At 38.8% G+C, this 14,917-nt stretch overlaps 2 protein-coding genes across 2 annotated transcripts in view; both read right to left on the reverse strand.

Annotated features, from left to right (window-relative positions):
- LOC126368606 (neither inactivation nor afterpotential protein C) lies at nt 1–10,125 on the reverse strand. Its single transcript, XM_050013066.1, has 17 exons — nt 9,835–10,125; nt 9,652–9,756; nt 7,865–8,238; nt 7,702–7,792; nt 7,323–7,604; nt 6,763–7,151; nt 6,137–6,685; nt 5,767–6,059; nt 5,202–5,500; nt 4,740–5,029; nt 4,350–4,499; nt 3,971–4,074; nt 3,816–3,884; nt 3,050–3,237; nt 2,123–2,322; nt 1,130–1,381; nt 1–587 (listed from the first exon to the last, which is right to left on the reverse strand). Exons 1-17 carry the CDS (start codon nt 10,123–10,125, stop codon nt 50–52), a joined length of 4,464 nt encoding a protein of 1,487 aa, XP_049869023.1. The 3' UTR covers nt 1–49.
- Nucleotides 10,126–14,046: 3,921 nt separating this feature from the next.
- LOC126366131 (protein Wnt-10a) overlaps nt 14,047–14,917 on the reverse strand; it is a 39,253-nt gene continuing 38,382 nt past the window's right edge. Inside the window, exons 6-7 of the mRNA XM_050009114.1 lie at nt 14,631–14,752; nt 14,047–14,278 (exon numbers count right to left, since the gene is read on the reverse strand). Coding sequence (XP_049865071.1) covers nt 14,047–14,278; nt 14,631–14,752 — 354 coding nt within the window. The remainder of the gene's footprint in view (nt 14,279–14,630; nt 14,753–14,917) is intronic.

Here is a 14,917-nt window from a genome sequence, read left to right on the forward strand (position 1 = left end):
GGAATTAAATATATTTTTTACAAAACACAAATTTGTTTGTTTTTAAACTTTATAAGTCGGTGACCGTGCCCTCTATGGTAATGCCGGGAGCGAGTGTAATCTTTTCACTTTCTATTTTATTGTCTTTTAGCAAGTCAGTTGTGGAGTCTCGCTTCTTCACTGCTGACGTGATCATGTCTCGGGAGTCTTTTCTGACGAATTCTCTGCTTTTCGGCCGTGGTGGGGCGGGTGCTGGCGACTTCTTGCCCGATGGTTGCCGTTTCGGAGTAACTCTACTCGTTACCTTATCAGCCTCCTCCGAAACATTGTTATCTTTCTCCCCATACCTCTTCATCGACGCCCTGTTCCTCGGCGTCTTCTTTAACATCGCTTGGAAATTAAACGGGGGATCGTCATCATTCACATCGTTGGTAGATTTCGCTAACGCTTGCAGTTCTCTGATTGGATCGTTCATGTCCGGGGCGTTGACGCCGTACAAGCTTCTACTGAAGTTTGTTTTGCGCAATACCGGAGCACTGTTTTCCAAGACATTCATGTCGTCCCGAGCCGTCCAAGGGGCAGGCGGTTGGTAGTAACTGGGCGAGTAGCTGGAACTGAACGGAATAGTCAAAATTGAAATATAATTTATTCGCTCCAGAGTGGTACAAAAGATCTTAAATAATATCATAGAATAAGGAATAATAATGGCAACTCTGCGCTCCCCACCAGCGTCTGCGCTAGGTTTACCTCACCCCCCTCGGATAGTTTAGACTTGAACTTTCTTGGGCTCATTGTAAATGAACTGACGGACGATGCTTTATAGAGCAAAGTGCCACAATAGGCATCATTATCATGTAACTGCTTAAATATATTGCAGTAATGCATTATAAAAGCTATCACACCATTTTCAAACATACAAAGCTTAATCTTAACATAAAATAAAAATAGTCGTGATTCTAACATGATGGACCATTATTTATGGGCTGACCACCTGTCACCATATTATGGCTATCCATAACGTTCTACTAAATAGTTCTACTTCGTATCGAATGTGGCTGTAAATTGTCTTTTGTGCCTTTGTGCACCCTCACATTAGGCTTACGGGCGTCAGTTTAAGTATGTATGTATAAAATGCAAATAGAATACTTACCTGGTTTTCTTCTTGTACACTTGTGGTCGGTTGGTTTCTCTAGTTGATGGAGTGCGGGAGGTGTTTGGGGTGTCATCTGGGGGTAGTTTGGCGACGGGTTGCGTGGGGTCCCGGCAGAAGGGGACGGTGATGAGGGTCTGGGTGCCCGCTGTGGTCCTAGTGGGCTCGGCTTGTGCTGACGCCGAGAAACGACGCTTTAGAGGCTCGTCCCACTGCTCGTGGTCCGAATCATATTGACTCGCGAATGTATCGCTGGAACAAGATGTTGGAGTTTTAAAGCACATAATAACGGGTTCTTACCGCGTTTAAATGGGGATTTGAGACTCCCGATATTTCGACACTGTTACAAGTGCCACGGGATGACTGATGAGATTGGAGTGGAGTAGGCGCGTAGGCGTAGGTGTGGTGGTGGTGCGTTATTATGTGCTTTAATTATGATAATAACCGCGTAAACTTAAAACAATGTTGGAGTTTTATAAAAATATGAAGTATGTTTGGCGCCTCACTATTATTTTATTTATTTCTTACAAAAAAATATAACTTTTTATATGTAATTGATGAAGACATGTAGTAAGTAGCGTAGCGTTAGAGTAGTAGCAAAGAATAAATAAAATAGAACGGACACTTTCACCACTAATTCATATCAGTGACAAGTTACATTTAACTCACAGCCCCGTTAGGTCGCACTTTAGTTTAAATGGCTGTAAGCCGTTCTTATCGTAAGGGAGAGCGCGCGGTTTATCCGTAAGAGATTTTTGTATAGAGAGAGTGTCCGGTGTGCGGTAGTGGGATGTTTGACTGAGTTAGTCATGGTATTGGACATTTCAGTGTTCCTTTCTAGAATAATGCCAATTTAGATATGTTAGGCTTAATGTTGAAATACGGAATAACATCAATAGAAACTGGTGTAGTTTTCGGCGTGTGCCTTTCTTTACTTTTGTGCATTTAGTAGAGGATGTGGACAAAATGAAGCACCTAGTATTAAATACTCACTTGCTTTTAGCAGAAGGGTCACACATGTAGGTAGTATCATAGTACTGCAGTTGATCGATCCTGAAGGGTAGTTTCCACACAGTTGGTGGCCCAGAGCCGAGGAATTCCGTCCCTTTGGCCTGAGGGTCCACGCGGTCCAGTAGAACGGACGTGCTGGTGTTTAGGAAGACTTCTATCACGGCTTGATTGTAGATGTGAACCTGAGTATATAATCAAGATATTATTATTATTGGCCACTTATCCGTTATCGTAGAATAAAGAATAATAGGTACCTACTACGTACTGAGCTAGGTTTACCTCACCCCCCTCGGTCTTACTTTATCTTCAACACACAGATGCGCGTGTACGATAACGTTCATGTGTAATGTCTGTGTAAAAGGAGGTGTTTTGTATGAAGTGTCCGGTGTGTGATAATAGTACGTTGTTCTTGCTCTATATAAGAGGTGATAACGTTTTAATATAAGTAAAGAATAATATGTACTATGTATCGAACGAACACATTCCGCCCCGCCCCAATTCGTATCAGGCGCTGAGCTAGATTTACCTCACCCCCTCTGGGTCTTACTTTAGTCCAAATGGCCGTAAGCCGCTAAGGTGTAAGGGGGAGCGTGCGCTGGCTGTCTTTCTCGCTCTACACACGATAAGAATGAGATTTTTGTATGGGGTGTCCGGGCTATTAGCAAGTGATGAATGATGATGATGAAGAAGAGAAATTTAGTCTTTCAAGCGAACTGTTATAAGTATTGTTATTCATTTATTTATTAACTATTTTCTAATACTGCACATAAGTTCCCTGCTAACTTGTTTTGTATTATTTTCTTTTCCAAGGTTTGCTGGTAGAAAACTCAATTGTTGAGTTTAGCTCGCCGTTGTTCATGTTCATTTCTGTTATATTTATGTAATTTGTTTGTGTGCAATAATGAATACCTGTTGTGAGAAATGCACTAGGTCCTGGTAACGCACAGCTCTGTACTGCAGCAGGACCTGGAAGATGGACCGACTCTTCCACTTCATGGCGAATCTCTTGAGGAACGCTGACGTCTCCTCATCGATCTGCCCCGTGGATTTGTTGATGAGGGGCCCGTAAGCCTTGCGGACGATGTAGCCTCGGTAAGCTGGAGAATTTGATATTATATTGGTAATTATTTTATTTTTAGGCTATTCTGATGGGTCAATAAGTTCGATAACGCATATGTACACTACGCTCCGTCTTAATGGGAATACACCACTAGTATACATATACCTCTATTTCCCTTTGGGGTAGGGAGAGACCACTTAGTACCATCCTGACACACTACTTTTGCTTTTTCCACTTTCATCAGTCTTCATGAATGCAGCACGCCGGTTTAGACTAAGTTTTGACCTGGTTTTTCTTTAAAACATATTAGTATCTAATACTTATTTCATATTGTTTTAGAGATATCTATTTGAATATCTGGGGGGCTAAAATGGCCACATCGAAGAAATTCATCTAAGAAAGCAATATTGCAATTTGACATTTGCGCATATAAAAGTAAGTGCGCAATGCAAACACATGTCAAAAAGCAATATTGCTTTCTTAGATGAATTGCTTCGATGTGGCCATTTTAACCCCCCTGATCCAAATACACATCATTTGTGCCTTTTACCTGTTAAGTTAGTATTTTAGAACTATAGCAAACAAATGATTATTTATATTATGTTCTCACCTTACCTTTTTGTATCAACAGTGCTGCATCATCTTCTGTTACGTTCATCGATTGTTGTTTCTTCAATTCTTTTACTGAAAAACGCAAGGCATAACAAAATATAGATCCTATTTTTATTATTTGTAAGTTTTTTAAGTGGCTACATTATGTGGTTACTTACTGTGGTCGCTTTTCGATTTACTTTTGATAGCTTTTCTTCTGGCTAAGAATGTTCGCATCATCGCTTGCACTTTGACGATTTTCTTTACTTGTGTTTCGTACAATCTGCAAAGAAATTGAACATCGTTGTCAACTATACTTTCAATTTCATCCTCATGTTGTTTGAGTTATAAGTTGGAATTTGGAGCAGAGAAATTGGTTGCTGTTTTATTTTTCTTTTGACTTTTAAGTTCCTCCATGGTTCTGAAAGTCTTTCTCTATCTCCTTCTAGACTAGACGGTCATACCTACTTGAGTACCAGGTTCTAAATATTGGAAAATATATCACATTAGAGAGACGTATGAATTTAGTTTCTATTTTTTTATTTTAGTGTCTTTTACCTGGATAAGAATTCTTCATTATAGTATTTGAGGAACACTTTAGTTTTGCCAAGCTCCCATCCTTCCATTTTGAGGCGAATGAGTAGTAATCTGCAGTTGTCTTTAGTTTCATCCACAGTTTCGTCGAAATCGAATGCCAGGAAACGGTATCTGAAAATCGATAGAGAGACTTTAGATCATGATGGATTGTTCGCTTTTATAATTGTAATGTTTTATTATATTCTATTTTTGTTTATTTAATTTAACACTGAGTCAATCAGAAGGGGTATGAACTCCAACATTCTGCTCCACTGCGAGTTAGCGGATGTTGATTATGGGGAAGCCTGTCCATAGCACGTTCATCTATAGGCTATTTGTGTTTGAACGGTATATGACGTATAACTTATATACCTTTTAATGAACTCAGCAAAAGGGACCCTACTTGAGAATCCGTTTTGGCGAGCCTTAGCAGTGTCAAGGATAGCTAGAGCCCTCAGTTGCTGCCTCACTACTTCTGTTTGGAATCCCCTAGGATTGTCACTTAGGTCTGCTCTGATGCAGCGCACGTAGTGTGTCCCACCACTGCCTGGGCCTATGGAAAGTTGTTTCAGGATTTCCAGGCTTGTGGCCCTGTATGTAGCAGCTGCTGTCCTCATTCTGTGGACTTGGGAGAACTGGCCTTTCGATACTGTATTGTATTTCTGGAAATAGAATGGTGCATCGTCAGTTTGTTTTAGAAAAGTAACGTTTTCAAATGTTATTTTAGCAATACGAGTATCACATAGTAAACATTTAAATATATCACTAATTGTCCCATAATTGATTTATAATAAACTAGTCTCTTGCTATTTCACTGTAGGGTTCAATGCTTACCCTGGCTTTAACATTCTCGATTTCCTTCTCAGACTTCGACCTTACAACTGTCACATTTGTCTGAGCCGGTGATACTGTCAGGTTGCCTGTTTTAGTCAATTTGTTTCGGAACAGTTGTTGAACAGTCGTGTTCGTCGAAGCTCGCATCGTTTCTATCATTTCTGGAGGAAGGAAGTCTTTATTCTTATCGGCCATTTCTCTGGCGTCATAGTTGACTTTGCCGGTGTAGTGAGCCACGCTAAACTCGTGGCTTCCAGAAAGTTTTATATAAGGTCCTTTGCAGGAAGTCCTTATTGTACCTGTAATAAATGTTGAAAGGGGCACGTCATCAACCTACATTATACCTGTGACTCAAGGTCTGAATCAACGATAAGATACGATATTTAGATTTTCGAATTAAGGTTTCTGTCCCGTTGAAATCGGTTCTAGCCTGACGTGGTTTCCGTTGTGTATGTTCGTTCATTTTTTGTCAGTTTAACTAGGTAGTAGGGTACATTATACTATTTTAGTCGGATAAATAAATCAGTTTTATCAGTAGTAATACAAGCATTCGGAATTCACTTACTCATAATAAATTCTTGGCCACTGCCAGTGCGACTAGCCTCATCCAGAATGTAAAATAAACCGTGTGGTCTACCCATGAGCTGGTCGACAGAGTTCTTATTGTCATAGAAATGCAACGCCACAGCTGGAATTTCCTCTTCAGCCTCTTCTTGCATCTCCCATGCAAATATTCTTTGGTTGTACAGAAATTGTATCTGTTCATTTGTCGTGTTGACAATAAGTTGCTCCAACCGATTTCTGTGATAGCATTCGAATCCAAACATGTCTAGTAGACTCACTGAGAATTTGTCACCACTGTAAAAAATATTAGCAATTTGAATATTGAAATTAAATGCCTTGTTTGGATTTATAAGTTTAAGAAAGGTACTTACAAAACAGATCTCATGAAAGATAGTTTTGAATTGATCAAATTGATCATCCAATCAATCAGCCTTTTATATAAGGCACTTGCTAATGTATCTCGGGCGTCCCTTGCTTCATCAGTAGAATGTCTCCGTTTCACAGCTGATCCGTTTTCTATTAAACAGTAATTTAATAATGCCCATAAAAATTTTACTTCTTCAATGGATAGAAGATTTGCAACTTTTTTGGCCTCATCTGGATTTTCAATCTCAGCTAAGCCATTTTTGCTATCTTTGAATCTTACGTTTCCAAGAACAAGTATAGCGCCCAATAGAGTTTCAAGCATTGTAATATCTTCTTCTTCCCAGTCTAGGGTTTTCAAATTATCGATAAATTCCTTGTAACATTTTGCGTTTTCTTCAGGAGTTTCACGTACACCTTTGGGCCCTTTTGATGGTTCATCTTGTATTCGTAAATAACGATGTTTTCTGTTCTTTACTAAATGGAAAGTGTCAAGTCGATTTTCGGCTTCCATAGCATCATAGAAGTAATATAGCAAGTTAAAGTTTGCGTGTGACCTGGGAACATATTTTACTTAGAAAAATTACATGGAATAGGTGTGTAATAACAAATATACATTCTTAATACAACTTACATGTCAGTAGAAGAGACGCGCCACTTTTCAAGTTGGTACAGCCAAAAAATAGCACCACTTAATTTGCCTGAGCTGCCGTATGTAACTTGAGTTTGGAAAATGGCTCTTGTTGAATGAGCATTTATAGGAGTAGCAGCGGTTATTGCAGCTTGAATAACTTTCACAGCTTTTTGGATCCTGTCAGCAGTATTATTTTTCATAGCTCCTAAGAATGTGAGATGATTTAATGCGTGAACCATATTTGTAGTCTTTCCTGATTTGCTTTCACCAGAGAATACTATGTGTTGGGGTTCATTATGATGAAGAGCGTCTTGGTAAGCGCTGTCGGCTACTGCGAATATGTGCGGTTCATTATCAGATCTTGATTTGTATTCGTATTTTTTGTGATACTGAAAAGATACAATTGTAATAGTGGTAAGCTTTTAATTGGCATTTGTTTTTATAAGTATCCATTCTATAAAAAAGGCTGTAAGCTACCCAAATAAATTAAAAGTAAGAAACATTTTCTTTACCTATTTTACCAGTACTATTACGAATAATAAAATATTTCAAATACTTACAGTTTCGTTGTAAATGTCATCAGTTGTGTTAGGATTTAGTATTAATAGAATATCTCCAACAAATGACGTGAATGAGCCTTTAACAAGTTTTGTTTGTAGCTCAGCTAGAACATTGTCTTCTGTCAAATTATCCAAGGCTGCGAGATCCTCTACTTGCATGGTTTCTGGTTCATTAGACCCTTGTGTAACAAGAAGGCCATTCTTGATTATGCGTTCTGGAGATTTTCCACATATTTCTACATCTTTTAGGTCGACAGCCAATTTTTTCAGTTCCGTCGATAACTGTAAGCAGAGGTAGAGAGGTAGAGCACGTGGTTGGAAGACTGAATATGTTGCAAAATTGAAGATTTATTAGAGGTAGGTATATTTTGTAACTTACATGAAAATCATTTTCAGGAACAGATTGTACGAATGGATGCTCTTCTAGCTCCATAATGAAAGGTCTATGCTCAGGATTTTTTTCCAGGCATCTATAATAAGAGCCAAAATCAAACATAAGCCATACACATTTACTTTTAAAAGTTATGTAAATGCACACTTACTCGGTTATGAAGTCAACAATGTCGTTTGACCACATCGCAGGTCTAATCAAACCTGGCGGAGGGTTTCTTAATATTTGAAATAAGGCTCGAGTTGGATGCATGTCTTGGAAAGGTGCTTTGGCGTCGGCCATTTCAATAGTAGTTATACCTAAAGCCCACACATCAACTCGGTTTCCGTAACCGTCTCCACCAACGACCTCTGGGGCCATCCAACTCGGCGAACCAATACAGTCTTTAGTGGTTCCAAGCGGATCTCTCAATCTACACGATAGTCCAAAGTCAGAAAGCTTCACTTCTCCGTCTTTAGTTATCAATATGTTGCTGCACCGTACGTTCCGATGTATCACTTTGTTCTCGTGTAAATAAATGAGGGCCTAGAAATGAAAACGTGAGTAAGTGATCGGACCAATCGGAGGAGGCAACGCGGGAGTTTGACAGGGAGTGATGGAAGGGCCGCCCCTGACGGATGGTTCGTCTGCGGCGATAGTAACGTCGTTGTCAGTCAAGGGCCCACGCCCCGGAGATTCATTGGAGGCTATTTGCATGCGCCGGAGTCCCGAGCTGTCGCCGGTGACTTGTCCGCGCCCTCTCCCATCTGATATATCAGTGTGTTTAATACGTTCATTATTATCATTTAGATTTTAGTGTTGTATTGTGATGTGAAAAGTATATCGATTTCTCGAGTTTAATAATTCAATCACAATCATAAATTAAATTTGATATTTATAATTGTAAGTAATTATATATATATTATATTTTTATTTTGTTTGGTACAGGCTTGAATCACCTCATTGTCCGAAAAGTAAGATGATTCCGTGCTTCGGAGGGAACGATAAGCCGTTAGTTCCGGCTATTAGCCGTAAAAGCACGTCCAACAAACCGCAGTGGAGCAGCGTGGTGGAGCATGCTGCATACCCTCTCCGGTTGAGGAGGCGTATATAGGCTGTTTATAATGATCTGTTTATGTATTAATACGATTAATACGATTCCATACATGACTTCGTGTGTGTATGTTTGTAACAGAATAAGTAGACAGATGTGATTGGTTAGCTATGCAATGTTTAAGTTTAGAACAACAAGAACCCGTATGTTTACCTTTTAAGGTATTAGATTCATTCGATTAAATTCACCTTTCCAGATGACTTTGATTCTACCTTACGAGATGCAACATCGATAGAAATGCCTGGAAGATCTGCCGTACGAAAAGGCATCAGTATTGTGAACCAAGTGGCTTGCATAAAGATAATACGCATTTAATCTACCCCGGTTCCTTCTGAGCTTAAAACGTTCAAGCCAGTTTAAGATTAGAGACTTTGTAGTGATGTTGGTAAAGGATATTATCGATCGATGTTCCAGAGATGGAGGGATCATTGGCTACTGCGTCAGAGGTCCGTATATCTTGTGTGCGCGAGCATTATTTACGATAATTGAGCGATGCGCCGCGATGGGGGGCCATCACGGTGTTGTCGAGCGTGCACCGACATTCACATCGACAAGTTCGACTGTTCCGTCGCGAATCACATCAAATAAAGCGGCGTGCATTTTAAGTAATGGCCCTAGATAGTATTTCAACGTACGTGGATGTTCGCCGGCCAATATTTTATTCGACGTCACGCGACAGGAATCGCTTGGACGCAGATCCGAGAACAATTGAGTTTGCATTCAAAGTACCCACCAATTGATTCAGCCGTTGAAAGCTGGACTGGCAGGCCCTTTGTTTTATAAACAGCGATCTCGGCTCGAATGTGACGAGCGACATGTTTATAGTCAGTCGAATATGGCCTTACCTTGATCGTATATTTGAGGATGTAGGCTATGTGCTCCTCGGACATTTTTCTGTCAGTAGCTTGCAGTTTCCTGACAATATCGATGACAGATCCGAAATCGCACAGCTGGAAAATGGATGGGTCATTGTTTAATCTGACACATATAGGAGCTAACAACCCTTGAATACGAGATTGAAATCTTACCTCGAGGACGAACCAAATTTTCTTGGCCCCTTCAATTTTTTCGCAGAATACTCCGTAGAAGTCTATCAGGTTGGCATGTTTGGTGAAGTCCCGTAGGATTTTGTATTCTTCTTGTATGTGGTGCTCTATATCATCCGTGTATATTTGGACTTTGACTGCGACGGATTTGCCGGCGGCCTGAGTGTCGGATGCTCGGTAGACTTGGCCGAAGATGCCGGAGCCCAGTTGCTTGTCGAGAGAGTACCTCTCGCTGGGACTCGGGAGAGACGAGATGTTCAGGCCGTCCTTCATCATGGCTGCTTACAACAATAAACATTGTTTTCATAGAGGCACATTTATCATAGGCGTCATACGTCTGCTGAAGAAGATTTAGGCAGCGTCATAGATTATGTAATTGTCATTCATTGCCCTGGTTGCACTTTCAATGTTTGTATCAAAATTTATATCATTAACAAATACCACATCTATATTTGCATTTCATCCATTCACTGCTTTATTCAGGTAGAAGATGATCGTTTATAACGGTTAAATGAAGCTCCCCAGAGCAGTTGTCTTTTAAGATATGTTTCTTAAAATTAATACAACTTATCTTATTTTAATTAGACAAATCACTTACCTAACGGGTGTCTCCTTCGCGACTATGCAACGGCCGCGGCTCGTAACAGAGTGGCCACTCCATCAAAGGAATACCCACAAGTGCCAGGGCTTCATAGAATTAAGAGCACCCTAATCCTTCGTAACACTATTAGGTAATAATACCCTATGACCTTGCGTTGCCTTAGATACAATAATGCCTGAATTTAATTGGAAAAAAATTAATAAACAGATAATTTGTGATGTTAAAGGCTTCGTTCTTCGTTTTGTATTTGTTGTAGTTATACTTACTTCATCAATACATAAGCAGCATGTTCAAGACAATATAACGTCGAACATTGACCCTCCTTCTTAAAGTCGGTTAAAATGAAGACTATCCTCTATTATGTTTGGGCTATTTTTGAGAACAACTGAATGAATTTGTATGCAATTTTTACCGTTATGATCTGAATTTTCCATGAAGTCTAACGGTAAAACAACATATACCTGAGAAATGTACATTCGGAGGTATGTAACTTAACCTGGTTGTTTTTCCCTTCGGGTTGAAAGGTCAGACAGTCGCTTTTGGAAAAATTGGACCTGACAGATCTTCAGGTTAAGAAACCGGACCTTGTGAAAACAGAAATAAGTAGATCTGTATTTTCCATGAAGACTGGGGTAACAAAAGTTAACCAGGCGAATCCAGGTCCAGTTGCTAGTATGGTACCCATATATGGTACACATCGTTATTATTTTCTGGGTCGGTACAGTACCTACTATCGAAGATATTGATAAGGTACCTTTGATCTGCTATTTTCAAAAATTCCATATTCTTTAAAGTACTTGAAGACATATTCTTTAAAGTACTTGTTTGCCAGTTTTTGAACAAAAACATCAATGGGGAACGTCCCCAAAGGACTGATCTTTTAAAGGTTTTTAAAGATACCAACACCTTCATAAGATGTTCTTTTCTCATAGAACGTGGTCTAATCAGAGTAGCAAATTTAGTCAAGCAAAATAATTCAAGAAGCGGAACATTTGCTAGTCAACACAATAGAACACTGAGCCACTTGAAAATTCCTTCACGCTACTCAATCTTTCGTCTCTATCTACTAGCGTAATCATGAAAGAGATGAATAATATTTTGTCTAAGCTTCAAATACTTTTATCTACGGTTGGATGCAACAAACAGTGTTCAATAGTTGATGCGTGTATATTATACGAACAATTGAAATGGCGTTTTGTATAATGTGCGTAAGTATAACGGTATTTGAGATTGAATGGATTCAGTGAGGATTTTGTTTGTCCCTTTTTTTTGCTGGATTTGGATAATAATATATTTGAATTGATGGAAAGCGTAGGAGGAGATGCATTACATATCCATGTTTCTTTTGTTTCAAAGAACATTTTCAACAAAAAATATAATTGCTTTATCTTTTATATTTCTGTTAATAAGTCTAGCTATCCAAGGAAAACACACCAAAAAGACTTATTACATTTTAAAAATATATACTTACTTAATTAAAAACTTTTTGGTCGTCTATAGTTTGAACCCCGATCGTATAGTATTCACCTTTGTTTCTTCTGTGCTGTTTCGTAAATATGTAGAAATGATAGTGTATAAAAGTATACTTGTTATCACATCTTATCGACGTACAGTTAAAGCAAAATTTTGAGCAATATAGCCTTGAAGTAGTATCTAAGTTACAATAAAAGTCCTAAAAATTAAAGTTTAAGTAGGTACCCCCTTAAATCTCTGCACTAAACGTTTTGCCTCTTGCTTTTTGATGCGAACAGCAAAGGACTGGAACTGTGTGTTTTTCCAACTCATTATAATCTGGAAGCCTTCAAGGCTAGAGTGAATAGGCATTTGCTAAGTAAGCTTCCCATCTTGTCACATACCATCTGGTGAGATTGTGGTCAAACGCGAGTCTATATTGTAAAAAAAAAATAAACGGATTAATAAACTTAACTGAAAGAAAACATGTCTATATCGCTGTAAAATACGAGTATTTGTAAACGAAACATTTTTTACACATCCATTCACATTTTTTTATACTTTATACGCGTCGGACCGTCACAAAGAGCCCTCGAGTCGAGAGGCCAAATTATCCGGAAATAACCGGATAATTGCAAGAGGCCCATTGAGATGTCGCTTCTGTTTAACTAGCTGATCTTTGATATTACACCGCGTTTGGCTCTTTGATTTTATGAGCACCTATAAGTTGTTTGTCTGTTCTGTTGTGATTGTTGTTTGAAAAAGGTTCTTTGAAATCTTATTCGTTTTTTTATTGTAATACCTATGGGCGATGAGTTTGATCTTGTTCGTCGTGGTGTTTTTTATTGTATAAGTATTTTGCCATTTATTTGCCTTGTGGTAAAAAACTCTCCCTAAGATCTTTTGCAGATTTACCAGGATGAGCCTGTATCAAGCTAATTTAATGATGTGTTGCCTCAAAAAAGTTTAAATAGGTAGGTAGAAAAATTTCAAAAGTATGCAATATTCGCATGCTATAATGGTGTACAAGTTGGTAAGTTACATATGAGTTTCACATCATAGGCCTTTACGGGCACGACAAAATAAAAGGCTAAAAGAGAGAAGGAAGCTTTAAAAAAGAAACTTTAAAAAACGAACTGTCCACAACCAATTTTCAACTTAGACACTTTTTTTAAATAGGTTTTTTTTAAATAGGTTTTTATTTTTAATCAATTAAGTAATGTACATAACAAACATGACATAAATGTGTCGCCATTAATTAAACATGAATGAAAGAGAAAATTTAAATTGAAAAAAAATCTGACTCCGACGGGACTGTCGGCCTAATGACGATACATAGATTGAAAGAATTTCGCATGGACAGGAGGAGGACCCGGTGGTGTCTCTGGTCTCGTCAAGAGCTGCGGTTTCAAACACTGATTTTTTTTTCGATTTAAATTTTCTTTTTCTTTATTCATGTTTAAATAATGGCGACACATTTATGTTATATCAAATGCTATAAAAGCAAAACGCTAAGAAAAAAGCTTTAGAAAAAAAGTTATAATTAAATACATCAGTAAAGCAAAAATCATTTATGAATAAAAAAAAACAAAAAATGTTTACTATTTATTTCCTTAAAACGAATGGCGGTACAAACGTGATCTTACAACTATAATAAATAGTAAAATTAATAAATATCACTGCACTGGGAATGTAAGGGAATAATATTTACACTATTACTGATCTAAACTACTGGCGGTTAATACTTTAGGTACATTATAGTTTAATACTGATTGTTATCCTCGCAGATTTAACTATGATATTAGTTATTACAATAGTAAAAAGATATATTTTTTATTATTTGGAATGTCGAATAAGGGCTCTGTTGGTAGAACGATTGGCTTTCAATTTGAAGCCACATCCCAGCATAGGCCAATGATTTTCGAATTTGTTTCCGAATTCATGTTTGGATCATAAATGATTATCACGTGGTCAGCGGTGGAAAAGACTCTTTACCCTTTGTGGCTGATTATAGGAGATTTGTGCGTCTGTAATATGTTAAAGGTATTACGTTGATGCTACACAAACATATTCCTTAAGGCCTTCACGGTTTCTGACCCCATCCCAAATGTCACATTATTAATCAAGGTTAAAAAAATGCCTCATTTGCAAATAGCGACCCACTTATCGTCCCGGCACTTTTGGCAGTCGACTCGGCAGCACCAGTGGAAGGTGCAGTTGCACGGTTTGATGCTTGACTTCCTTATAAAGGCGTGGCCTCTATCGCAGCAGAGCACGTCACAGGAGCCAGAGCGCGTGCGGCCCACACGACACACACGACCTGATGTGCCGAGTGAGTCTGTTCGAGGGTCTGGCTCGCAGAAACTTGGGGATCTGGGAAATGTGATATGGTGTTTATCACTTGCTGATGGAGTATCCAATAGCCTATAGTTGATAAGTGTTTGATACCAGCGCTACGCTCGCAAGTTCAATATTAGAAGGAAAATTTAAAATCTGACTTGCCATCCAAAAAATCTTTCAGAACGCTCCATGCATGAGTCTGTAAGATAGATTTGTTTTTTTTCCCAAGTCTATTACACCACGTGACAAAAGTCGCAACCCAGGATAGAACAGCCTGGCATCAACGTAAAGATTCGATCCCAGATGAACTAGGAAAAAAGGGCAGGGCAAAGAAGAAGAAGAGTCGCGCCTAGGGATAGACAATAATATCAAAGAATAAGTGTACCTTTCAAAGAACAGTAGGCTGGTTCTGGGTGCTGGGCGCGCGCGGCTGCGCCTCTTGCCTCTGGGGCGCCCCAGAAGCGTTGACATACCGTCGTTTAACTCCTCTTGAGCTACCGTTAAGGCCTGGAAACGTAACGCCTTGATGTAACGAATGAGAAATGTTAGACGGGACAATATGTGGCATTCTTGCAAAATCAATTTCTTCCAGTATATGAGGAAGTAAACAAGCTGTAGAAAGGTAACATATTTGATAAATATGGTTACGTACTTAGTTTTCATAATCAGAAT

The sequence above is a fragment of the Pectinophora gossypiella genome, chromosome 1 (assembly GCF_024362695.1).
Source record: "Pectinophora gossypiella chromosome 1, ilPecGoss1.1, whole genome shotgun sequence".
Lineage (NCBI taxonomy): Eukaryota > Metazoa > Arthropoda > Insecta > Lepidoptera > Gelechiidae > Pectinophora > Pectinophora gossypiella.